Source organism: Salminus brasiliensis, chromosome 11 (genome assembly GCF_030463535.1).
Source record: "Salminus brasiliensis chromosome 11, fSalBra1.hap2, whole genome shotgun sequence".
NCBI classification, from domain to species: Eukaryota; Metazoa; Chordata; class Actinopteri; order Characiformes; family Bryconidae; genus Salminus; species Salminus brasiliensis.
Window position 1 is genome coordinate 15,624,321 of NC_132888.1, and position 26,955 is coordinate 15,651,275.

Below are 26,955 nucleotides of genomic sequence, written 5' to 3' on the forward strand. Positions count from 1 at the left end.
ACATTTTTACTTTTAGCAAAATAAGCCCCTTATCTCTTAATATTAAAGTGTCCAGGTGTTGGATACATAAATATTCCCCTTTTGCATTTTTTTAAACACCTGTGCAGGAATCAGATGATCAGGGATCCATTAACGTCTTTTTCTTCCTCCTGCACTTTTAAAAAAATGAGGGGTCCTAAAGCGAGTCTGTAGCTTGGACTGTTCTAGGTAAAAACACTTGATTTAGAACCTTTTGTACTCTATGGTGTTTTCTCCCTAGAAAAAGAGGTCTCTCCCATCACATGATGCCATTAGAAGAGTCCTCTGAGGCAGATAAAGCCAGCCACCTCACATTTCTGCTCTGCTGTTAACGCAACATTTGACATTTGAGTGCTTTTGGTGGTAAACTTTCAGCTGTCAGTTAGAAGAGAGAGGTCCGTTCTACCCGCCAAGATAGTAATGACTATTATGCTCTTTTATGATTGGTGGGAATAAAACCAACAATCTCCTGATGTGTAAGGTTGTTTAAACATGAAGAAAATTTTGCACACTCATCTTATTTACAAAAAAAAAAGGTTTGGTTAAATGGTTCTTAATAGATCATCTGTGTCAAAAGCTCCAAAGAACCATTTTTGATTCCACGTTTTTTAGGAATCCTCTGATTCTCTCTAACCCCTCTAAGACATCATGGAGTGTTGATAACGTCTCTATTTGTGTAGTGCCTACTGGAGTACTGTGCCATGATGGAAGGGCGCATGCTTGGTGCCAGTGTGCATAGACAAACAGGCCACAGAATCCTGTGAGCTTCCTTTCCAGTCCCCTTTGGAATTCGCTGCAGTCATCCCCACTGCCCAGAGGAAAGGAAACTGCATTACATGCGCCTGGCTCTGTGCAGTCTCCACAGTCCACCAGGTCTTGATCTGCCTCCCTGTCCTTCGCACCACAACCACGAAAATCAAAGCTGCCTCCAGCCCGGGATCAAACAACCCAGCTTTTAGAAGTTTTCACTTAGTCTGTGAAAGATTAACAGGTTATTGACTGCATGGCGACCCATGCTGGTCCCCTGCACTCCTCGGTAGTGTTATCTGATGGTTGGAGTGAGGGTGGCCTCTGGGCTGAGAAAGTGTTGCTTGCTTTAGGCCTGAGTGGGTGGCTTTGATGTAAAGCTGGAGCCCTCTTTATTGCGCTCCGTGTATGTGTGTGTTCCACGGCTTTCATAAACACCTCGATAAGTGTAGCACACAGGGAGATATCGCCCAGCGGACACCCACGCGAACACAAACATGCGCCGTGTACTCGCTCGTGTCGTTCCAGCAGTGTGGCCTGCCTCACAGACAAAGCTTGATGATTGATGCTGTTTATTTACTCTCTTTATCTTCACTCGCTCAGAGGTCCGCGTCTCTGCTATAGAAGACCTCCGTCGTTCCTCTAAGCGTTCTCCACACACGTGTTTAATTTGAGATTTCCTTTTTTTCTCAAAGGTTTCAGACAAGTGTTGTTAATTAAACATGGATACTTTTGTTTCAACTCTGCCAACAGGGAAATGTTTGTGCCGGCCAGACTGCTGACATCATCCACAGTGGTCCGGCAGAGTGAATCGGACACTTTTGAAATAAAACATCCTCAGTGTGTTAATGGGATTTAGCAGATGTTTTATGTTGACTGACTGTACCGGGAACAACAAAAGGACACAGAATCAAAATGGAAGAAATGGAGGAATATAATAGCACCATAACAGCCATGGTGGCTATGAGTAGGTCAGAAGCTTGCCCTTGCGCACACAGCAAAGAAGCAGTTCCCACTTATGTGGGTTTTTTGCACGTTTTTGCCCCTGTGCTCTGTGAGTGTGTTCGTGCATGTGCGCGTTCCGCCTGCCCAGCATTTCTCCAAAAAGTCGTAAATAACACTTTTTGCCTAGGGGATGAGGTGTTATAAATAGGATGTGTCAAGAGTTGCTCAAACGTCTCAGGTTCCTGAAATTTTACAGTGGCTTACCAGCACCGAAAAGTCCACTTTTTAATTTAGCTTCCCGCGGGCTAACCAACTGACGCCTCTCCGCGAGGCTCTGTATTTCAACAAGGCCGCAAAAGCCCCAGTGCTGGGTTTCCAGTCTCCGCTGGCTTTTGGAGAACAGAGTGTACCATCAGCAAACTTGTGTCCCAAGTTTGAGCTGGCCAAGCCTCATCTGTCAAAGCCAGGGCGAGTGAGGGAGTGAGCGCGAGCAGGCGGGAGGGCGGCGGGGTGAGCGAGAGGAAGCTCCCAGATAAACATACCGCAGCGCCTAAACTCCTAATCACTCCGTGCTTCCGTTTCCAGCCTCTATAATTAGAAGGCCATCTTTTCCATGTATTCCCAGTTGACGCAAATGCTTCTTGTGGCTTGGCACCTCATTTGGGGCGTGGGTTAGTTTATGGCCGGGCCGTAGCTTGGTTTAGTCTTCTGATACAGCATAAATAGCTAACCACCATTTAATTCACTGTCTGACTCTGTTTTTCTTGTTCATGTGAGCAATCTCTGCATGACCCTTCCTCCACCTCCCCCCCCCCTTCCCTCTTCTGCTCGCCACCCAATGTGGTGGCGCAGCCGCACCTAAAGCAGCTGCAGCTCTGAAGTGTGAACACAAGGGTGCCTGAACGTGGGCTAGATGAGCTCATCTAGCACTCTTGCTATTTCTGTGATAATTTATTTCACCCCTCTTGCACGTGTCAATACAAGGCCTTTTAATGTCCTGCCATTTTGCCTCCTTTTTTTTTCGTTGTTAAACCACTCTATAAAGACCTCTAATTACAACCTTCTGGGACCTCAGCATTAAAGACTGAGCATTGGAAAATGGCTAATTATTGTCGTGTTAAATTATGATTGTGAGATTTAGGGGCAGAAGCTGAGCTCCTTTGTGTGTTAGGAGAGTGTTTCTAGTGACTTGACTTTCATGTCTTTGGAAAAATAGCTCTGACAGTTCTTGGGCTGTTTTTAGAATGATGTTGTATGCAGACTTGTATTTCAATGGGCATCGAGTTTAGATTCGGGTTTGTTCTGGTGTGGTTTGCTAAGTGTGTTGTTTACAGTAAGAGTCTATACTTTCTGTAGTTTGACTAACTTCAAATAAGAGTGGAAGAATGAAAGGCTCTGTCATCAGAGGTTCCACATGGGTTCTCCTGTGGTTGTGTTTAAAACAGATCCGCATAATGTCCTGCCCCGGTTGCTGAAGGGAGCGTTTGGCATGCGGTTCTTTGTAGAATACAAATTGCAGTGCAGTGGATGCAGTACATGACTGCCATTTACTGCCCTGTAAGCTCATCTCTTGTTCATGTTTACCCTCTGGGTGCGATGTAGGTTCATTTTCTCTGAAGTACTTTTTCATGTTGTGTATAGACCAGAGTATCACTGTTCTAAATGATTAAGTAATACTACTACTACTACTAATAATAATAAAAACGCCCCCCTCTCTCTCACTGCACAGGTATGTTGCTGGTCACTGCTGACACACTAGGGCATGATTTCCATGTCTTTCAAGTCCTGACCCACCCGTGGGCATCCTCCCAGAGTGCAGTTCATCACCTGTACACCTTGCACAGAGGAGAAACTGAGGCTAAGGTAAGAGTGTTTTGAATCATGTTACACAGGCAGGTGAATTTAGCATTTAGAGTCCTGCCCAGGGACCCTTGGTGGTAAAACATGGTGTGCTTACCCAACTGGGAAATTGAACCCTAGTCTGTGAGGGAAAGACTTTTTCCTTCTAGTTTTAGGTCAAATGTGTAATTTGTGCTTTACACACACGACACAACTTTGATATTACCTCTCACATGAATGCAAATTGCTTTTGGAAACAGTACTATTCCCAGCAATATGATCTTCACCAACTGTCGTATTACTTTATTAGGAACTGAATGCAGGCAATTCTGGAGATTGTCTTTTTTTTTTTTAGATCACATAGTGTGCTGTATAGCAGTACAGCAAATATAACCCTTAAGGATACTTTGAGTTCCCAAAGCTACACCCATGACCCTACCTCCCTCACACGTGCATATGTTCATGCATGTTATTTTCCTTTGTATGGCTGCAATAATGTTGCCTTTCTGAACTCTTTTAATCATTAGCTTAATCATTTAAAGTCTCTGAGGGCCACCCACAGTTGTTTATGGTGGCTGTGTGCATGGATGCCTGGAAAAGTGCAGTTTGAACATGCTTTTCATCCTCTGTGGATCCCTTTGTGTTTTCTAAATACTGTCAAGAGACATGACTCTGAGCGCCATGGAGCTCTACACAGAGCAGAACTTGGCCCTGCTTCTAATCGCTCTCCAGCTCTTTCTCTGCTCAGCGTGTGTGAGACAGGAGTCCGTTTGCTATCTAGAGAGACTTCTAATTGATCTGAAGTATGATGTAGAGCCTGACTACTTCTGAGGCCTTTTGCACACCATAAGTGTGCAAGTGTACATGACAGTCTGTGCTCTTTTCCAAACAGGTTCTGATAAGAATAGGAAGATTTGGTATCCTCAGACCATGATCGCCTCTCAAAACACACATGTTTAGATTTTAGAGCCTACAAAAAAAAAGCTACCAGAAAGTACTCAATCTCATAGAAGAAACATTTGTGGTGTCTTAAAGAAGCTTTCAGCAGATGATTCTGTAAAGAACCAAGTCATTAATATCAGAAATGTGTTCTCAATCACAGTGACTGGAAGTGGCTGTGAACACTTCAAACAGATCTGTCTATCTGAATTCTACTAAAATCCAATGATTTTACAGTTGTGCTTTGGAGTCATGGTACGAGTTCTAACAGTTTAGCATTTAAGACATGACCTTTGGCCCTCTGTACTCAAACGCCTGTTCACTTGTCTTTACACCACATTATCCGGTTGCACAGTCAGTGGACTGCTGAGAAAGAAAGAGAGAGCAGTTTGCACTTAATTCTTAATTCTAGATCATACTTAATTCCATCGTTAAAGCTGGACAATATGGACAAATATGGACAAAATGGCAAGACTGAGATTTTCTTGTTATATAAGGTGTTTAGAACATGCCTTATAATGTTTAAAAAGTCATGATGAATCAGATGAATCATGAAACATGTTTAAAGATTGCTCTACGTTATTTTTACCCAAATAATTTACTTAGTTTGATTACATGAACCCTTTGATTCATCCAAACGCCAACTAAGACATTGTGATTCATCAAGATGCATCATAACACAGATAAAAAGTACGAGCAAGCAAAAAATCTTTACGAGTGTCAAGTAACACTGGGGTAAATATCATTAATTACAGTTGACTTTTTCAGTAAGTCAGCAATGATTAGTTGGCCGTTTGCACGACAGTAATGTACATTTTTAATTCTGGTCTGGTTTACAGTAAGAAAAAGAGCCTGATGGGCACGTCCATCTTTTTAGCATTTTATAACTTTTTTTATTCATATAAATTAAGTCCTAATCTTACATTTTGGTTTTATCCCAGTTAATTATTTTGAAAGGCAAGTCATGCTTTAATATTGGTCACTTTTGTTTTGTTTGGAGGTTTTTTGTTAGTTTGTTTTATATTGTTTTTTATGCCTTGAGTAACTTTATTCCTTGTTTAATCATCAGTATAATCTCTGGATTACTTCATTAGTAATATAAGTAATAAAATAATCCCGAGATTACCTACTCTGAGAGACACAGTTTACCAGGGTGAGTGAAATGCAGAGACAGTGACAAATAATTGTTTCCAAATTGGACAGTGGTTTCAGACTAGGTTGAAAATGTGTTTTCCTCTTTTATTTGTGAGCATTTGAATGTGTCAGACCTGCAGTCATCATTATCCCTCCCAGAGGCCCATGGCCTTACTCCAGATACTGACCGCTGTGGTGCAAGCAGGTGGCTGCACAGTGTAGTGAGGTAAATATGCTGATGGCATTGGAGTGAAGTTCAGTCCAGGACAGAAAAGTAATGTAACAGGAACCCAATAGTCTCCTGTAGTCTGATGTTTTGTGCTTTGCTCTAGTATCAGTTTTCCATGCAAAAGTAAACATGCCTGAGTTTTTATGATTTCTTTTTAGCATTAATTGTGTAGATTGATAACGTATACAAAAACATGTGCAGGCAGGACAACTAATTATTTACATTCCAGTAATCAGCGATGCATCCCTGCAAAATGTGCTTTTATTATCCATTACGTTTCAGTTTGGGGACTAGCTGCAGTGATTTAGGTTTTCAGCTTTCCTGAAATCTGCTGCATGTGTTGAGTCCTGCAGCTGTTGCACCAAAATGTCCTTTTAGTTGGCAACTTGTGAGGTTTTATTTGCTTAAGCAGAACTAATATTTATCCCTAGAGGCCTGTACTCTTACTTATTCAGACAGTGTCATGTTTGGATATGCATACAAAGCTGCCCTCTGCTCCAGCGTGCAGGACTCTTGCAAGTTCTGTGACACATTCCATCTCACTGCAATCTCTAAAAGCATGCCTGCCATTTATTTCCCCGATTTAAATGTTTTTTTTTCGCACTCTTACAAATATTTATACCATTTTGCCTGATAAATGCTTTACTGTTGGCTGCAATATAAGTGAGCGTCATGTAATTGTGAAAGGTGTTGGCAAGTCGGCTGTTATGTCTGTCTGAGAATGGTTTCACTTTAATGTACCTGCTTCTGTCTGCTGTTATGTCTATAGGAGAAACTTTTTGGTGTTGTCTGCAAATTCTGCTCTGTTTGAGTAATAGGGCAGCGTTTCTGAAAAGCCAAAAGTGCTAGGTATGGATATGATTCTGTATGATTTTTCACTTTGCAACACTTGGGCTTTATGCGCTGGGCAATATTGCCTATATAGTCTATACTACTGTAGAGTTGGCGTCCCCAGCAGTGTTTATTATTTAGTTTTTGTGATCTGGATGGACAACAAATATTTAGTTAAGTCTTAACTTTTTATTTCCTGTTCTAATAATCTGTATGCTTCCCTTTTGAATAATTGAGTAAAGAGATTATGGGAAATATATTTGGAAAATATTGTGATCAGCACCTCCCAGCACTAGCCAAAGTGTTACCTTCCACAGTCCCAGAAGGCATGATGTGGAACTGAAACAGACGATGTAAAACATTCTCGTTTCCTTCCTTCTGTGGGCCCAGATTGGGCTGCGCTGCTGCCTCACTCAGTTAATCTGTCAGTGGCTAACGCCAGCTTTGCTGCCTGTCCGTGCTCAGGCTTTGATCTGGCATTGTAAACAGCACGAGCAGCAGAGAGCGAGCACCCTCCACATTATCTCAAGTAGAAGAAGCAAGAACGTTGATAATGCCCTGTGGGTGGACGCAGGCACTCAGCCTTATCACACCGGCTGGCTAACTGTGCTTGTTCTGACTACCAGAAGCTCTTAGAAGTGACCTTATTGTGCATTAAGAGAAATACCACCCCACCAACGACCAACCCTGTTCTTGACTCAAAACTTTCTTACTGACTAGCGAGCCTGTGCTTTTTCTCTTCTGATTAACTCATTCAAAGACTTGACAGTGTTTGCATTGGAAAATCTTCAAATCTGTGTGTCAGATAAAAACATAGGCCAGACACCTGGTGAAGACAAATGGAGTGATGTCACCCTCACTTCTCAGGAAGTGGTCAGTGAACTTGCTGCCGTAGGATTGCTTATCTCTGTCGCGGTCGGTCCGATGTGAGACTGATAGGCCAAAAAGACAAAGAATCTGACAGGGCTCCAGACAAGCCCAGTACATTCCTGTAGGTGATGGCTACTCTCACAGAAGGTGCGGTCAAGAATGCTGTTGTAGAGTGCAATGTGTCACAGGCAGGCATTTTAGATGGCCCGATTTTTTTTTAATTTTTTCCCTGTAAGACTCTGACGAGTCTTCAGCAGTGATACAACCAGACTTTCACAGGCGCCACAGCAGGGACCTTATCTCTGCCACTCACAATCAAGCTCCCTCCCTGCCTCCAGTTTAATCAGGAGCGTGTGTGGTTCATATGATCATGTGTGGAGCGTCCCTGCTGGAATGCACAGGATGGGCCACCAACTCTCTAATGTTCAGTACTCTTCTGTGTGAAGACCAGAGATGAAAAGGCCAGGACCATAGTGCAGAGAGGAATTCAGGCCTGGCATGCTGAGCTGCTGGCTCTAGTGACCTGTATCATACCTGAGCCATTCTGTCCCTGATAATCGACACCTCACTCATTCTTTCCTCTCATCACATGTCTCACATTTTTGGGCAGATATTATCTGTGAGATAGTTAGCTCTCTGCTGGCTGCCCTAGCTGGTGTTTATACTGAACACCACTGGCTACAGTGCCAGATTACAGGCTCTTAGCAGTTAGCAAACAACAAATGATTCTCCTTTTACACTTCAAACTTGATCCTTAGTTTTTAGCGATGTGATCCTTGTGTGTTTGTGTTAGGCATGTCCCAATCCAATCCAGTGACTTTGGATCGGGCCTGATCCTGACATTTTTTATGTCAGGCTTTCGAGAGCCATCTGGAGTTCATTTGTGACCTATTTTGGTGAGCAAAACCAACTGGTGATATTACCTTTGTTTTGGCAGCCAAACTGGTAAAGTTGGCTTATAATTCTGACTCTCCATTCCCACATAAATAGTGATGCTGTTGCATCATGTACATTTCAACAGCAGAATGTAACTGCTGCATTATTTAAGGTGGAACGGAAAGTTTGGGGAAGAGCACACCTTTAGCTTAGAATTAGCCTAGAGCCTTGCTGTAAACATGACACAGCAAACAACAAATGAACCACAGAGCAGCAGTTAAGAGTTTGTAATGTCAGAAGAGGATGATTTTTGTTTGTTTTTGTTTTTCTACATCCAAACTGGGTGGTTTTTGTCAGTGTGGACAAAAATGTCAGAAAATAGACTAATAGATTTTATTCCATTATATCTATTAGGAGCTATAACGTTCCACCCATCCCGCCTTTAGTCTTGGATTATGCCTGGTTATAAACAAAAGGATAGTGGAAATGCTCTGTTCTATTCTGTTCTCTCTGTTGGTTCTAAACTAATGGTGCATTCATAACCAAGGAAAAATGGCTAATGCGCACACACTAGTTTTGACCGCAGAATTCTAAAGAAACTGGGAGCTAAATGGTCAGGTAGGTCAGTCAGACTCGATTGTAAGATATTAAACACCATAGAGTTTAAAACGTCATTTAAAAAGTTGCTCCAAACAAAGTAAATCAGTTTATCAGAATGTCTGATTATAGCAACTGTTTTTTTTTTACTGTTTTACTATTGTGCATTAACACATCTTACCCAAGTTGTGGGGCTGCATCATTTATAGAAACACCAACCTTTTAGATGTTCATTAAAATATTAAATGAGTTCAAGTGTCAAGTTACAGGAACTGCAGTGTATTTGCATTTCCAGGCATTATTTAGAATAAACAGGACTCATGGTTACTGCACATTAAAGGTTATTGCACATTGAACTGAAGTTACACTAAATATATATATTTTTCTGTCGATTCTGCAAGATAACTATTCTGTACTTAACTTTCTGTATTTTCTGTTCTTTCGAAAGGTTAAATTCTGCATTTAAACAAACTCGGGTTTTATTCTGGTAAAATAACTTAAAAGCTAAGCTGTAAAAGTGTATAATTACGCTGTGAAAAGTTTAAGTCAGTAAATATTTTGAGATGGTTGCCAAAACCCAGATTAATGCTAAGCCTAGACTACAACACTTTCCAATTTTGATTTCACATTGACACTGCAAGCTAGCCCTTTGTGTTTAGACATTATTTATTTTTTTGGCATGAATATCATTTGGTATGGAGCATACAACACTTGCCATTGGTATCAGAATCATAAAATCTGAATATCAGATATCTGGTTTGTTGACTAGGGGTCTTGATATGTTTATTTTTTTATTTTCTTTGCTGTGGACTTTTACGTTATTTTATAAAGTGCATGAAGCGTTTTGACTAAAAATTGGCTTGTGATCATTTATATATCCCCTTGTAAACACTACATTTTCTCTCACTCAGCATCTCCCTCTTACTGCCTTAAATGAATTCCAGGACTAGGACACACAGAGCCATAGTAGGTGACGTGGCTCCTGCTGACTCAGCCCCATTGTTGATGCATTTATATTTACATTCTAAAACGTCTAAAACTATTTCAGTTCAGTTGAATTTTACTTTTGAAGCACTTTTTGCAACAGATGATGTTACAAAGCAGCTTTACAGACATCTAGGTCGTAACCCAAATGAAAGAGTTCAGGGTAGCAGTTGCCAGGAAAAAAAGAGAACTTCCTAAGAGCAGCAGAGGAAAAAAGCTTTGCAGAACAGCCTGATTTAAATCAGTGTGTAATTATTTTGACCAAATTAGTAAAATGCTTCTTGATGAATTGGTGTGTATTTCAGACCTGATTGCTCAATGTGGTCATGGCCCTATACTGACATCCCCTCTTTCCCTCTTTCCATGTCTCTTTGCTCCAGGTGCAGGACATCTGCTTCAGTCATGACTGCCGCTGGGTGGTGGTCAGCACCCTGCGTGGTACCTCACACGTTTTCCCCATCAACCCGTACGGCGGCGCCCCGTGTGCCCGCACTCATCTGTCTCCACGCGTGGTGAACCGCGTGAGCCGCTTCCAGAAGAGCGCCGGCCTGGAGGAGATCGAGCAGGAGCTGAGCAGCAAGCAGGGTGGCCGCTGCAGCCCCATCCCCGGGCTGTCCAGCAGCCCATCTGGCTCTCCTTTGCACGGTCAGCACTCACTCTCCTTGATCTTACGTGTTAACTCACTCCCACTCTAATCTGGAGTTGCACAAATTTGTATTCACACATTTTATTACAGAGACTAGTTGTGAATGGGGCCGGTTTATTAGTGTTCTGTTGTAAAAGGAAATTCTTTGGGTGTGTGTTCCCTGCTTTAAAAGCTAGGAAGTCTTTGCACTTAGTGGAAAGCCTAATTAAATCTGACATCCCCTCTCCTCCGATCCAAGTGTCTAAATGTTAAATTGGACAGTATCAGTGTGGTACAGTTTTAGTTTTAAGATATGCAACCATACACACCGACACATGAAGGAACGAAGGATAACAATGTGAGACAATGTAATGGTACATACGAATGTCAGACAGGAGGCAACAGTCTGAAATAAAGCAATGAGGAGAGTCACTTTGAGTATAACTAACTGGTATCTGATGGGTCCTGAAGCTTGAAGCATGTCTAGGTGTGTTAGAAAGGGTGCCCACACCTTATAATAGTTAGCCATAGAGCCATTAAGGATACACTGGCATTGCACCAAACAATGCTGTAATTGCAGAGGGAATCAATAGGCACTTGCAGTGTACCTGAAAGTGAACTAATTAGTGTCCTAGGATCTCTGTAAAGAGTGTATAATATGTGAAGTAAGTTTGCCAGGGCTCGATGGCATCTGTCGCAGTCGAAATCCATATTACTATAAATCTAGGAAAGTCGTTCTATGGTCCGAAAAACTGGTGCAAACAATTTTATTACCCGTGTTAAAATAACTTAAAATAACTAAATAGAACAATTACTTGGTAGTCTTTTAATCTACATTTTGAAATTTACTAACTTATAGTGTGCTTAACTCCCTTCTGGCTGGTCTTCCTTTGCGCACCAGCAGTTGATCCCGAACGCAGCGGAAAGAGTTATCTTTAACACATCTAAGTTGAGCCATGTTACTCCTCTGCTGTGTTCTCTTCACTGGCTTTCTGTTTGCTGCCCACATCAGATTCAGAACCTTGTCGCTGGTCTACAATGGCAGTGGTCAAAAGCCGATCTGTAGCAAGAGCCCTTTGAGCTTCAAGTACGGCTAAATTTGACCCACTATCCTTTAAGATTCACAGAAAACTAGCATCCCATTTTTTTTTTCTCCTGCTGTCTTCAAACCACTTGGGCGAGTTTAATGCTGAGAATTATGGTATGCATGCTGACCTTTGTATTTGGTAGTTTCCAGGCATAGTGGTATCACTGGACTCCAGCCTGTACAGACTAGCTAAGGCATTAAATGTAAATGTTAATGTCTCATAATACATCTTTTAATAATGACCTTTTCAGGTTTTACATTTTGAATGCACATCGTACTCCCGCCAGTAAAACAGAGGGATTCTGTGGTGGCTTCATGTTTAACTAGCTGTAATGTAGGTGTGAAAGAAGTGTCGATAGTGTGTCATTAAATTTGCAATACCAGCAGCTTTGCGCTCTGTTCTAGTACTCAAAACACTAGAAACTACTATGAAATAGTTCTGCGGACATCTAAGCTGCTTTGTTGTCGCCTGAGAACTCTCCTCAGTGCTGTGAGTTATGAATAGAGGTTACCAAAGGATGCTGTAATACAACACAGAATCACAGCTTTAAAATTTTAACTGGATTAGGCTTAAAATAGCCAATACCTCATCCATTAAAATATGCTTGGATCGCCATTATTGGATCAGGACACCCCTAATAATTTTAACTCATTAGATCGTTTTAATTACAAACTGAGAGCTGTAACATTTACGAACTGTTCCCTTTCCAGCCTTGTGGTTCTGGTAGAACTTTGGAATATACACAATTAACTTCAGTTAGTAAAGTTCAACTTGGTTCTGAATGTTGAAAATCGTGTGTGAGTTGCATCATGTAACCTGTTGCAGTTTCTACGGTTCATGTGGAACAAAGCGCACTGGGTGAATCTTGCACAAATATTTACCCCTCCTGAACCTGTCTTGATCTAAACAGTGCTCATCCATAGTCAACTTAGGTTCTGCTATAGAAGCATGCTACTCTACAGTGAGTTGCAAAGTTTATTTATGTGTAGGAGACCGTGAAAATGTATCAGGCAGCTGTGAGAGAGTTAATCATGTCACCTTAGAAGACTTTGCACCTGGGCCCACTGACCCCGGTGTCACAGCACTGTGTGATGTGCTCTGTACCCACTGTATTTGTCAAACACTGTCCATGGCTGCAAACACACTTGACTGATAGTCACACACTGCGCTGATTGCCACAGGAGCTGGCACGCCTGTCGATGCTGTTTACCCATCAGCACTCTCAAGTCCACAACGACAGCAGTCTGATTAATCAATACCCCACACATGCTGAAAGCACCCTGCTGATGTGTGCTTTGGAGACTTTGGCAGCCCATCGGGTGTTTGTGGAGCCCCCCAGAGTGACTCTAGAGAGGCTCAGTTACTTACTGTCAACCAGGGTCATGTATCAAACATGCATAGGCGCACACACACACAGGCACACAGAGGTCCTTCTTGTTCCGGGACTCTGCCAGCTTGCTTGCTTGCTCTAATTCTTGGCTCTTTTTATAGTTTTATTTATTTCTTTATTTTCCCACTCACTAATTTATATATTTTTTTACTCTCTGATTGTTCTCTCTGGGACACCTGGTACCCGGTGTGCTGGATGTTTGGTGAGTTTGGTGAGATACCTGCTCAAGCACACCTGATTTAGCTCCACAGTTTATTACCTTATTCAATAAATGTGTTTAGGCAGGGAACTCAGCATACTGGACACTGTTCATCCTGGACCAGAGTTTCAGACCCCGGCTGTAAGGACCTATATGCTGCCTATATACTCATTTTGCTAAATACATAACTTGCATATGGGGAAATGCCCCAATAAACCCACTAAAATGTAAGTAAACATGATTATTTTTTAATTAGATATTTTCTCAGAGTGGAATATATATATTTTTAAATAATGTTTGTTTAATCTAATGTAGTTTTTAATAATATAGTTAAAATATTTAAGCATGTATCGTAAGGCTTCTTTAAAGTAAATAAATAAATAAGACAACAATCAGCAGCAAAAACCCCCAAAATAGTTAGTTCTTTTTTCTTGTCCGTCATATAGGCCAGGACCATGACATCACACTGCTGGAATGCAGCGTCTCGTGCAGGAGTGTTTCACCAGCAGCCGTGAAAGCTGCTGTGAGGACCCGTTACGTAAATCAGACTCACTTTTCAAAGCAGGGTATTATGGCCACCTGTCACCAATTAGTCCTCTCAGCCTCGGCCTGCGCCGCTGCAGCCAGCAGGTGACAAGTTTACACTGATAGAGAAGAGTCCAAAGACACGGTGGTGCACATTTGAAATACGGTGCAGGTATGTAGTTCAAAGTCCGTCTTAGTGTTTTTATAACTTCAAGGCTTGTTCAGTAGATCCCCAGGCTAAAAGATGGGAGGATAGTGGAGTCTGGCTTTTACATTCACATGAAAGTGTGTGTGTGTGTGTGTGTGTGTGTGTGTGTGTGTGTGAGGAAGACAGAAAACAAACGTTAAACCAGTCCCACTGCCACTCTTCCCCTATCTGTGGTCCCCACAGGCCTTGTGTGTTCCTCTCCCAAGGGTTCTTTATTCTGCGCCGTGATGTCCGAGCCTCTTGCATCCTGTTACACATTCAACATATTTGACAGCCCTTCATATTTTTGCTGCTCTGTAACAGAAAATTGGAAAAAAAAATCCACCCACTTGCTCACACCCAGACTGCCCAGACTGCCCAGAGTGTAATTTACTATAAAATTATGTAATTCTCACACCGATTGCTGTAGCCATTCTGTTTCACTCTCACTCGTGGACTTATTTTTAATACATAGAAGATCATTGGTTAATTTATCAGAGTTATGTCTGTAACCATTTCTTTTACGTTCCTCTTCAGTGACCAAACTTTCACATGTGAATGGTAATAAAATTACTGTAGGATGATGTACATTTATGGCATTTAACAGACACTCTTATCCAGAGCGACTTACAAAAGTGCTTCTCTATTTACGCAAAAATAACCTTAGCGAGTTTGAATAGACTAAAAATTCAAACACACCTTTAAGCTTGGACACTACTAAACACAAGTCAATATGGAGACTAGAAGCGAGTGTTTGTGTTTCTAGTGAATTTTCTAGTAAAGTTTCCATGAATCTGGATCATGGAAATGCTTCATTCTCCCAAAACATGATTTGGGAAAATGTCTAACGTGGATACGCATAAACACAGATACAGGACTAAACCACCACTGAACTTGAGGGAAAGCTAAGTTGTGTTTTTCTCAGGGGAGGAGTGAGATCGACACTAACATTACTGATCTGGACGGGAAGAAAATGACTGGGTAGTACCTATAAATGAGGACTTTAGCCCAGGACCCCATGTACATTTCACCTTGTCTACATCGCGGTGTAGTGTCGCATGTTGACCTGTGGTAAAAATGGTCTCCAGGAACTTACTTTTTCAGTTACGTTTTTCGGCTTGTGTTATCTAGCCTGCTCTTAGTCAGCTCTTCCGCATGTTTTGTGAAATTTGAAGTCCGTGGGTGTGAAGCATGCAGCAGAAAGCAGATGATTGATATGAAAAGCTACAGCACAATAGCCATAACAGCAGCCCTGTGATTGTTGCCTGTGACAACACATTGATTTTGGGGAAGGAACTGGGGAAGTACACATCCTTCAAAGCTGGCAGGCTGCAAAAATAGAAACTACAATTGGGCTTTCTTTGCTCCCTGTTTAATTGTGGAATTTTTCCTTTCTATTTTTGTACCTCTTATTTTTCCCTCTGCAGACACATGGATTTGTTGGAGAGTCCAACAATAGATGCGTTTGTGTCCGGGTCATGTACAGTCAGTTCAGTGCATGGCGTCTTAACGCAGCTGAAGGGTTGTAAAGCTTTTGGACCATTGCACTACAGATTTGTGGAACTTACTGAACTGTTTGGTGGTTTGACTGAGTGCTTATTGTGGGCTGTTCTGTAAATGGCTCTGGAAAGTAGAGACACTTCTCTGTTCGTGCTAGTGTGAAAATTGGTATTGGTGCATCCTGTTTACAGCTGGGATATTATTGTTTTGGCTCAGTTCTGAAAATCTGAAAAGTGGTGGTCCAGCTAGAGAATAAATCTTGCAAAATAAGTGTCAGATTTTTTATTTTTTTCATGGTTATATTTGTAAGAACATCCTTTTGTGTAACAACTCATTGTAAATCAGAAACATTAACCAGCCTAGATGCTTTCAGAAATTTGATTTAAACCACAGCATTTTTAAGAGATTAACCTTAAAGCTTCAGTCTTCAGGGGCTAATTTGTAGAACTGACTGATGTTCATTTTCAGATTGAAATTTCATTTAAAGTCCCTTGTTAAAGACTGGCCGTTATAAATGTTCGTGTTATGTTTGCATCCAACTGACCTCTGTGTGTGTTTGTGTGTTGGACTCGTAGTCAGACGACCAGATTTGATCTGCTCCAGCGGGGCCCGGCCAACATACTCTCTGTAATCACACACCGCCTCCTCTCCGTTTTGTGGTGCACACACACACACTTATACTCTCTCAAGCCATCTCTGCAACTTTAAGACAACTCGCTCTTAAAGATAAAGTGCCGCTCATCTGCTCAGTAAACATCAGGCGTCCAATCAGCCCAGGCATCAAAGACATGAGCTTGTTTTAACATACCACATGTATCGTCCCATTCAGACTCGCTATCCTGGTGATTTATTGCATTGGTTATTGTGTGCTGTGTTAATGCCACAAGACTGAATACAGGCGCACATGCAGCGCCCTCTCTGCCCTTTGTGTGGCGCTGTGTTCTCAGGTTTCTTTGGCCAGGCCAGCGTAGTCGCAGCTGGAGCTCTGGGTCCTTTCCGCTGAGAGCAGGAGGAATATCTCTAAAGGCCAGAACTGTGCTGCAAAGTTTTGTCTTGATATGAATCTAATCCAACAAAAAGGCTGGAGCTACTCTATAATTTGTGCAAAGTTTTATGAATGACCTCCCCTTAAGAGCAAATAGCATTGTTTCCGCCTCTACTTCTGCCTTAAAGACACAGTAGTGAAGATTTGTGCAGTAAATGGACACACTGTTCACATTTTACCCAGAGCGGTACGATTTAGATTCTCGTTCTTTGTGTTATTAGAAAATAGAATAAACTAAAAACATTTTGAGATCTTTCTTGTCTTCACTTTAAACATCACTTTAATTATTAAATAATCTGTTTATATAGAGAATGCGCAATGTTTTTGGCCGATATTATTATTATTATTATTATTATTATTAATAATAATAATAATAACAATAATATTATTACTATTCAGTCATTATGTTTTAGAAAAACATACTTTTAACGAAATTCTCAAGCAAGGAAAGTATAACTGTAGTTAGGCCATTTAGTACATGTCCCTTCTCAAATTATTTTATAAAGAATAATCACAATATTTACTTTTGTACTCTTTTTATATTTACCTTTTGTCTACAATGCAAAAAAGGGCTCATAAGTTTTAATGAGCTTTTAGCAAATATGGAATTTTGTTTTGTATATAAATGTATGTATATTAAGCTGGAGCTTGCATTAAGTTAATAAAAATTAAAACACGTTAATTGAATTTTGCTGCTGGCTGGTCAGTTGGTGGCACAACATCTATAAACATTTGTGGGACGCAGTAGTGTCCAGCGCACTGCCTGCTCTGCTTTCCAGTCTGCTTTCTCTGGCTTTCTCTGGCTCTCTCTTTCGCTTTCTCTCTCATGTGAAAACTGATGTTGCTTTATCAGGCAGTGATGAAGCATAGTGCCCTTTTCCCACCGTGAGGAAATGCCTTTTTGACACTTCTCATGACCTTAGGCACTGTACTGCCCCACAGAAGTTCTCACCATTTTATCACCAAGGAATCTCCTCTCTCACTCTTCTTAATGTTCTCTGCTTGTGTCCAGTGCTAATCAGTCACTCTGCCCAACCTTTCCATTTATTCACACATTATATTATTCCTTTCAAATACCTTTATTTATTTCTTTATTTTATTTTTATAACTTGCTTCATTAGTTACAACGTAACCCTGGGTCTCTTGATTATACTCATCCACAGTCTAAGCAAAAAGGCTCTTATGTAGTACAGAACAGATTCATGACCATAATAACACTCTGTAACATGACTTTTCATGAGCCTTTTGCTTGGTGTTTGTGTTAATTGTTTCTTTACACTTATTGAGTGTATATGTGTAGCTGGTTTGTTTAAAAAGTTTGTTTTATTAGTTGAATGCTTGGTATTTTATTAAGTTTCCTCTCCTTTGATTAGCACTGAATATTTAGTGAGTTAGTCAGTTGTTATTATTAAGTGAGTTAGTTTCATTAATTGATTTCTTTAATTATTGGTTTATTGATTTAGAGTGTTTGCTTTCAGTCAAAATCAATGCAAGGGAAGATGACCTTGGCTTTTGATATTTGTTGTTCTGTGATGAACCCATTATTATTATTATTATTATTATTATTATTATTATTATTATTATTGTTCTTGCAAAATGTTAAGAAGTGTGTAGAATTGTTTGTAGTTGCAGTTATGGATTACATAGACATTAATTCATTCATTTAAGCCCTCTATAGATTATTTTGAAATGAACACCTAATATTTAGCTAAATGTCTTTTCAACTATATCTCAGGAAATAACAATTCAGCTCACTTTACATTGAATAAATCTATTATTTGAAATATAATCCTGACCCTAAACCCAACCATAACTTTATTTGAACCTAAACCAATTCTAATCCTAAACCTAGCCCTAACTCTGTTGATGAGGAGTTTAACTAGTCAGTTTGTTAACAGTTTGAGCATCTGTAGATGCTGGCCTGACCGTGATGTCAGTATCGTGTGTTGTAGTATTGTGCGCTGGCATGCACACTGTCTGCTTGGTTTGCGTCCTCAGCTGAGGATATTTTTATGTGTTGAAGGAAATGCGCTTTTGCTCTTAATAAGCATGCTGTGGCTTTGCTTAAATATGTCTGAAATAGCCTTTTGTCATAAGCATTCATCGGAGTCGGAAGGTTGAATATGGTCCTCACTTACCCATAAGTAAATTGACATGATCAGATTACTGGCTCTTGATCAGAGCCACATGCTGAGGCACATTGATTGAGTCTCTGGATGCCTTCCTGTTCATCCGCTCATGCCCCATTTGCTCACTCTGCTCATCAGAGGTGAAGGATCCAGACGCTCCAGACACACGTGCATACACACACACAGACTGCGCACCCTCCCTTTCGCGATGGTACTCTTCCAAACAAACTTACTCACATATGGTTCTAGTAATGCTGTCATCTGAGCCACAGAAGAGTACAGATTCCCACTGTCACCAAGGTGCTTGTCTGATGAGCTGTAAATGCAGACATGTTGAGAACTATTGGATCTGATTTCAGACTTCCTCCTAGGGTGTACTTGGTGATTTTTTGGCATGTAGATGCTTATGTGGCAATATATGAATATCCGTAAGTAATATTTACATGGCGGTGTATTATTTTTGGAGGGAAAGAAAAGTTTGAAGTGACAGTTAGTTATTTGATTCATCAGAAATATGAATGTACAGCTTGCCATTATAAATTCCATTATGTCCCTATGAGCTATTACTGTGATCAGCAGCTGTTTGGTCTGTGCTTGTACCTCCTAAATGTACTTTTGCCTTTTAAATGCAGCCTCAAGTGTCCCAGCTCTCTTGTAAAAGTGCTTTTGCTAGAGTAGTATCTACCCGTGTTTTATAGAATGTTTCACTAAAAAAAAAAATGTGTGTGTGTGTGTGTGTGTGTGTGTGTGGATCCACAGAAAAAAAAAAGCTTTCCCAAATCCCATTCGGTGGCTGCAAGGGAAGAAACTGGCATCTAGCCATTTTCACAGACGCTGGCTTGACCCCACTGTGAGCTTGAAAGTAGTAGGCCAGCAGATACTGTTGGGGGGGGGGAAGGCAGATTCAAGCTGCGGCTTTGCTTTGCTGTTACCTGGGAGTCGCCGCTGATGTCTTTTCCACCAATGTCTGATTTCTTCAGAAAACAGTAAATCTTGTGAAGTTTATTTTCTTTGCAGCATCTGTGTTTTATAATGGTTCTTTTAATTTGTTTTCACTTCGTCTTCTGGGATTGCTTTTATCCGGCACTTTCTGGCCTCCAGTTTTTTTTTTTCTTTCTTTCTTTCTTTCTACTCTGGAAGTGAGTATTTTAATAATGATGGTTCTGGGAATTGCCGCAGCCGGACCTGACATGACAGCGCTTTCCCCCACGCACAGCAGAACAGCCATTGTTCCTCTTCCTCTCTCTCTTGCCCACTCTCTCTCTTTCTCTCTCTCTCTCTCTCTCTCTCTCTCTCTCTCTCTCTCTCTCTCTCTCTCTCTCTCTGTCTTCCTCCATGCCTTGATCCCTGCCTCCTGTGTGCTGCACACTTTGACTAGAACATGTCTGAGAAACTTGGACCAAGGTAGAAAAAGGAGAAAAAAAAAGTCATGAATGGATGAAACGGTATATATCAGCCTATTCCCAGGACAGGAGCAGTGCTTTTCTTATGTGTGTTCTTTGCAGATGCTTTAGAAGCACTGTCTCAAGGCCTGCTGCTTCTCCCCAGCTATTTCTCAGCATTTAACACTTCAACCTGCCAAGCTACAGTATATCATACAGCCTCACACAATAATTTTATGGGTATGTTTTTCACGTTAGTATAGAACAGGGTTACGTTGTGTTCTTATTCCATTAAAACAGGGTTGTGTAGTGCTGGCCCGTAGGAATGGAATGTAATGGTATTTAAGTTTTTATATGTAACCCAGACTTGCTAGGAACTGACACCACACATGTTTTAATCTAACAAGCTTAGCTTAACTTGTGAACTTTGATAAGACTGTTTTGTTCTTTTTATATTTATCTTAAAATTAGAGATAGTTAAAATGTTAAGCATGTTTTCGGTTTCTGTCTGTGATGTGTTTTTGATTGCTGAACTATGTGAATGCCTCACACCTACATTCTTTTATTCACCCTTTAAAGCAGATAACTTGGTAACTTACAGCTAGAAAACCAGCTAGGCTAAAGTACAGCCAACACATGATGGGGTTAGCAGTCTCAGAACTGAGCCTCCCAGGAAAATTTGGGATATCCATATTTTCTCATATAAAATCAGAAAAGTTCATAATTTTTATTGACTGTAAACATGATTTTGTTGCAAGCATGTATTTCTATTTTGATTATGCGATTGAGATTGATGATTTTTTGAGATTAGCTTATCCACTTTAATCTTCAGTCAGTCTTTTTAGGTGGCTGATACCATGTGTAAAATGCACAAAATACAAAAAACAAAACAAAACACACTGCTTGTACAAGGTCATGACTTTTGGTTTAAATTGAATACTGTCATGGATAAAATGTTCATTATTCAACAATACCATGGAAACTGGAGATTAATATAATGGTTTGACACCAACTCATTTACACTGATATTGACATCTAATGTGGTACTTTTTGCACTCCGTCGTCCCAGTCGTTGTCCTCAGGACAGAAAGCATCAGATGTAATTGGCTCAGTGGTGCTCTACACTCTACACTGGATGCAAATAGAACAGCTTGGGGGAGAAAAACAAGATATCAGTGACCGAGCAGCCAGCTCTGTGCCATTAGAAGAAAATGCAAATGGGGGCCGAGTGTGCTGGATCAGAGGGGTCAGGTGACAGCGTGACCCGGCCGGCCTCCTAGAGTGGGGCTTGCGACGGCTGTGGATTTGCATTGATGGATCTTCTTTCCATCGACCTGTCATGTATCAGTGCGCAGGCTATCACGCATGAGTCATTAATCAAATGATGGCTCCATAACCATCAGAATCTCTCAGTCGAGCCAGGCACCTCTGTCTCACTTAGATGTGCCGTTTCGGACGCTTTTGGCCTAGCAGGCCGCGAGCAGGTTTTTGTCAGGCTGCAGTCAGCGAGTCCCTGACTGACTTTGTCTTAGAAGTGTTTTAGAGTGATGCTGGGTGTACTGCAAATGTAGCTGCGGTGGTGCTGGTGCTTGCGGCCATGCATTTCGGTCCGGGGTTAAAAGGATGGAAAGGGAGAGCGTATAAGGGAGAGTATGTCTTCTTGGAAAGATGCTAAATTCATTAAGATTTTTCTTCCCCTTGTCCTCGTCTTTGTCCATCAGAAGCACCATTATGGGTTTTCAGGCTGCTTCCTGTTCAAATTCCTTTTCTTTTCTGCTGCTCTTGCACACAAAAGGTAGCTGCGCTTGGGGTGTAGTGGTTTTGAAATGTGAAGGGCCCTTGAGAGCCAGGCGCTGGGTGGAATGGGGCTGGGGTTTGTGTAATGTCTCCAGCAAAAGCCTGGCTTTATTGAGGGCCATGAGGCCTAAATGGCCTCTCTTTTGGTGAGCACAAAGCCAGCGTTTCTGGGTATTAGTGAAACACAGAGAGTCTGGGTAATGATCTAAAACCCCTCCAAAACACTGGTGCATGTCTGTTCTCAGCACTTTCTCTCCCAGATAATCAGTTTTTGTGTTTTAGGATTTTCTCCTTTCCTTCTTGATGGCTCCCGTCTCGTGTATTATTGGAAGAGGTTCTATAAGGTTACAGAGTTGGTCTCAAAAAGTAAAGCGTATTTGAAGAAGAAAAAAAAATAATGGTGTAAGAGAAATGCTACTTGAACCTCAGTTATTGAGAGCACATAGCTTGTAGTTATTGTATAAGGTTGTGTTATTTTGGGTATTGTGCTCAGTAATGGGGCATTTGAAATTGGATGAATGCTTTCTAGACTAAACCAAACTCTAGACTAAACCAAAATGGCTCTAAATACTACAGAAAAGTTTTGTTTGACTCCTAACATTAGTTGGGTGTTATATAGAATAGTTTTTGGGGCTTTATAGGTTTTTTTTTTTTTCTTTTTTTTAAAGGTTCTGTATTAAACTACTAAAGAATTTCCTCCAGTGCAAAGAACTCTTTAACCATTGCCTTTACTACACAACCTTTGAATAACCCTTTTTGGGAGTGCAGAGCTACACCATTCACCAGATTTACAAGAACTTACTTTTAATTCTGTACATTTCTACTAAAGCATGTAGATGATGTGTGCTTTCATGCCTTTTTAATGGTTTACAGCTGACTGTAATGACATTAATGTGCAGCTGATGCTGTGCTGAGATCATGTGGGGGTGTAGCAGGAGCAGAGGAGTGTTGAGGAGTCTTTCCCGAGCTGCTTAACTTCCTAGCTTCACCACTGATGGACCACCATGTCCGATTAACTCCATATGCGCATCAGTCACGTCTGCCTCTCCGCTTCAAACATGAAATGGCCTCTACTATGTTTTTGTTTTTCAAATTCTCACTTCAAGAGAATCGTTTGAATCCGTTAGACTCCACAAAGGAGCCCTTTTAAACAGGGGAAATTACGTTTAGTGTGTGCTTGTATGGTGCATGCTTTGCGTAAGTTACTGTGAGGGGCTTTGAGGAGTGTGGGTAATTTAAGCATGGCTAGTGATTATGCTTGATTAACGCAGGGCTCTCTAGCTCAGCATCTTGAGCTAGTTAGGTTTAATCAGTCCTGTGCTGGACGGTGGAGACTGGAGCGTTACATGTGCTTTGTCAGAAAGACCACTTTAATATGTTCAGTTGTAATTTTTTAGACTGTCAATATAAGTTGGTATCATGTTGTATTAGATTAAATCAGATGCTAACTTTTTTTTCTTTTTCTTTTTTTCTGTCTTTCTTTTCTTTCTCTTTTCAGCTAAACTTACCAGTCAAGAATCCTACAATAATTTCACCAACAACAATATGGGGAACCCACGGCTCTCACCACTGCCAAGCCTGACTGTCGTACTGCCACTGGCTCAGATCAAGCAGCCCATGACCCTGGGCACGATCACTAAGCGTACAGGGTGAGATTCTACACATGATTCTTAGTAGCTTTCTCTTTTATTATCATTTTTTTGTTGTTTTTTGTTGGTTCCTCCTAGATCATGTGTTCACACATTTCTATCATACAGGAGTGGTGACTTCTTCTAACATTTGTACTTTGGAAAAAGTACTCTTTGTAATCATGTCCTCATGTGGTTAAAAAGGAGAACAGTAGTTTAACAATGTCCATGGTAAAAATATAATATTATATTGTGTCATGTAATTTGATTAGCCCCAAAAGTGATGAATCTAATAAATGAAAAACAATACAAATTGAACATCAAATAATTCTGATAAACTTAATAGTAAATAGTAAAAGTAATACAGTTTGTTTCACATACCTGTCTACATATTTATTTATTTATTTATTTATTATTTTGTATTTGATCAACAGACTTGCTTTTTACCAATTTCTAATAATAATAATAATAATAATAACCATTATTATTATATTATTATAGTGTTAGTGTAAAATATAAATGTGTAACTGATCTGAATTTGAATTCACCTCAATAGGAGATTGCAAGACTGCTTTTCCTCACAGTTTGAAATCAAGCATTTCTTGAACTGTGCTGAGTGAATAGTTAACAACTCCTCTTTCACATCTCATTAGAAATGAGAAATGTCAGTTTGAATGAGAGAAGACAAATGTAACCAGTATTCTGCATTTTTTTCATTGTCCTCTTTGCTAAGCAGGTTTGTTTATCATATTTTAAAAGATTTTCCTGGAGTCAACCGTATTTGAATGTACGTGTTTGTCGGGGCATTGTTGCATTGGTGTGAGCTAGTTTTCTAAGCTTTTCGTGGAGGTTAGAAGATTAAAAACGATGAAAATGAACCTTCCTGCTCATTTCATGCAAACCGTGTCAGTTTTAAAGCCAAGCACGAACGAGTTTGCATTTGTTGTACAGACTGGACTTTGATGTCTAACTTGTTCTGCGTTCTCTTGATATGTATAGTTAGACTGGTATGCAAACCTTGCACTTCGTTCTCCTTTATGTTGTTCTTTTCCTTCCTCAGCCATTATTTAGGTATAAATGACAAATCATACCTGCCAGACACCCATGATGGCGTGCAGTTTGTCCCCGTGTAATATGAACACAGCCTTTAAGACTGGTCAACCGTATCAATGACTGCAGTATACATTTACATACTGGCTCATCGTAATTATGACTTATTCCAATTGTTTATTTTTATTTAAATGGAAAGTTTGAATAGGAAATACGCTAACGAAACAAGTGACGCAGGAGGGTCAATGGCATGCAATAGACAAAGAGATACCGTTGAGGGGTGTGGGATCATAGGCTCATGGTTCATAGGAGATTCATGTGGCTTACTAATAGGTGGTGAACAGCTGTTAAAACGTTTTTGTTTTTTTTTACAGCCTAATTGAAGCACTTTTCATATTGTAGTCACATCAGGAATGTATAAGGTGAATGCTGTTTGTGCAGGTGATGAACCGCTTATTAAGTGTCAAATTGCACCGATTAAGTATGATATCATTACTTTCTTACATTGTGCCCTTGTCAAATGTGAATTCTAGCAGATATATTGTGTCTTAACACTTGCCAGGGTTTAATGAGCCTCTTTCCACTGCTATTGAGCAAGCATTTAGGGAGGGTTTTTATCCTTTGCCTTGACTTGGCACTGGCCATTTCCACGTTATTCCTCATTCAGTATTGCCAGAAATGTTTGCGCTTTCTTTAGTACACCTTCATTGTGGGTTTTTGTTCCCTTCCCTTTTCCTTTCTTTATCTTTGTTCTCATTTGCTGCAACGCTTCAGCTGATGCCAGCGTGTGGAGACTAAGCAGCAGGCTGGGGCGTTGCTTTATTTATATATTTATATATTTATTTATTTATTTATTTATTATAATTTTTTTAACCTTTGGTAGTCAGCTGTTGCCTTGCATCCTCTCTGCCTTTGCTTATATCCGTCCTGCCCATTAAATGCCCAACCCTTCCTGCCCCTCCCCTGCCAGAAACCTTAGTGCTTCACATCTGTGGTGGTGGGGAGGGGGACCTGGTCAACACATGGGGATGCTGTCTGAACTATAGATGGCGGCTCAGCATTAAGGGAACTAGACGTTTGGCATCACAGCTGCTTCCGGCTTCTGGGCCAGTGCAGAAAGGAGCAGGTTGGACACCCCCTCTGCTCCCCACTCTAGTGTGTGAGATTAGGCACACTCACGCTGGCTGCGCAGGAGCAGCGAAAGCACCATCTGTTAGTCTGCATAGGCCATTGTGTACTGCATGTATGTGTATGCTACTCTGGGCAGATGCATTTACACCTGTGTGAACAATCTCTGTTGGCAGGATGGCAGAGGAACACACCACCTGCTTAACCTACATTAGCTGCATGTGTGATGCTTTGCAAAGGGGGGGGGGGGGGGGTGTTGGGAGCCCTCTTTCCTGAAAAGAACAACTCTGGCCACTCTGCCTTGTGTCAAATGGCTTTAAAAGATTTTTGGAAAATGTGCACACACATGTATATAGTATGTTTTTCGATTACTCGCCGAGTCTTACGTAATCACATGCATAATTTGGGGACCAGATATTCATTTTTGTGTCATCAGACTTCAGGGGTGTTTTAGTTGATTACTGTGGATTTCTCCATGTCCCCACAGGTATAGTAGGGGACATGGAGAAAGAAGCCTCCTTTAAGAACAGTGTCAATTTACTGTGAAACTAAATCCTAGATAGATGTACATGATGATGAACACACTGCTATGGGAAATAAACTAGGACACCAGACCAAGATGCTTTCCAGCCTGGTCTAAGAAAGACCCTCTGGTGAATATTCCATCAATTTGACATCAGTTTTACAGAATATGTAATTCACGTCGTTGCTGTCACGCAAAAACCCTTTATCTCCAAAATGTCAACTTTACAGCAGAAAGAAAAAGCCATCTTAGCTTTCAGTAGTAGTCAGTGTAAAAATATTACATATTAATACGTATTTTGGAGCATTTCTATTGGTCCATTTATCATGGCATTCTGATCCAATATAAAAAACAACTGTCAGATTTAAATTATGTCAAAAAGATACTTATTTTTGCCTGTTCTTCTAGCTTTTAACACGTCAACTTCAAAATCTGACTGTTTTTTTTTTTTTTTTTTTACAGTAAATTATATTTTTGGAGCAAACAGTGTTGAGGAAGGGGGGGCATTTTACCCTGGAGGCTATCTTCTCCCAAGTTGCTGTACTTACTATAAATATTGCACTCAGAATTGAACTCAGACTATAACTCCACATAATTTGATACAACACATAGCTTATATTAGCTGTGTGTGTGAAGGTACTATGGCGCTAATGTTCTTGTGTTGTTCAGTGATTCTTGATTGGGTTAAAAATTAGATATATATTTATTTAACTAATTAAATGTATTTTTTCCAGTTTGTCTGTCAGTTCC

At 40.6% G+C, this 26,955-nt stretch overlaps 1 protein-coding gene across 5 annotated transcripts in view; it reads left to right on the plus strand.

Annotated features, from left to right (window-relative positions):
* The window catches only part of bcas3 (BCAS3 microtubule associated cell migration factor), a 262,914-nt gene that overhangs the window by 45,479 nt on the left and 190,480 nt on the right, over positions 1-26,955 (plus strand). For all 5 annotated transcript variants that reach the window (XM_072691947.1, XM_072691948.1, XM_072691950.1 and 2 more), the window contains exons 14-16: positions 3,440-3,573; positions 10,390-10,654; positions 23,375-23,525. In XM_072691947.1, coding sequence (XP_072548048.1) covers positions 3,440-3,573; positions 10,390-10,654; positions 23,375-23,525 — 550 coding nt within the window. The remainder of the gene's footprint in view (positions 1-3,439; positions 3,574-10,389; positions 10,655-23,374; positions 23,526-26,955) is intronic.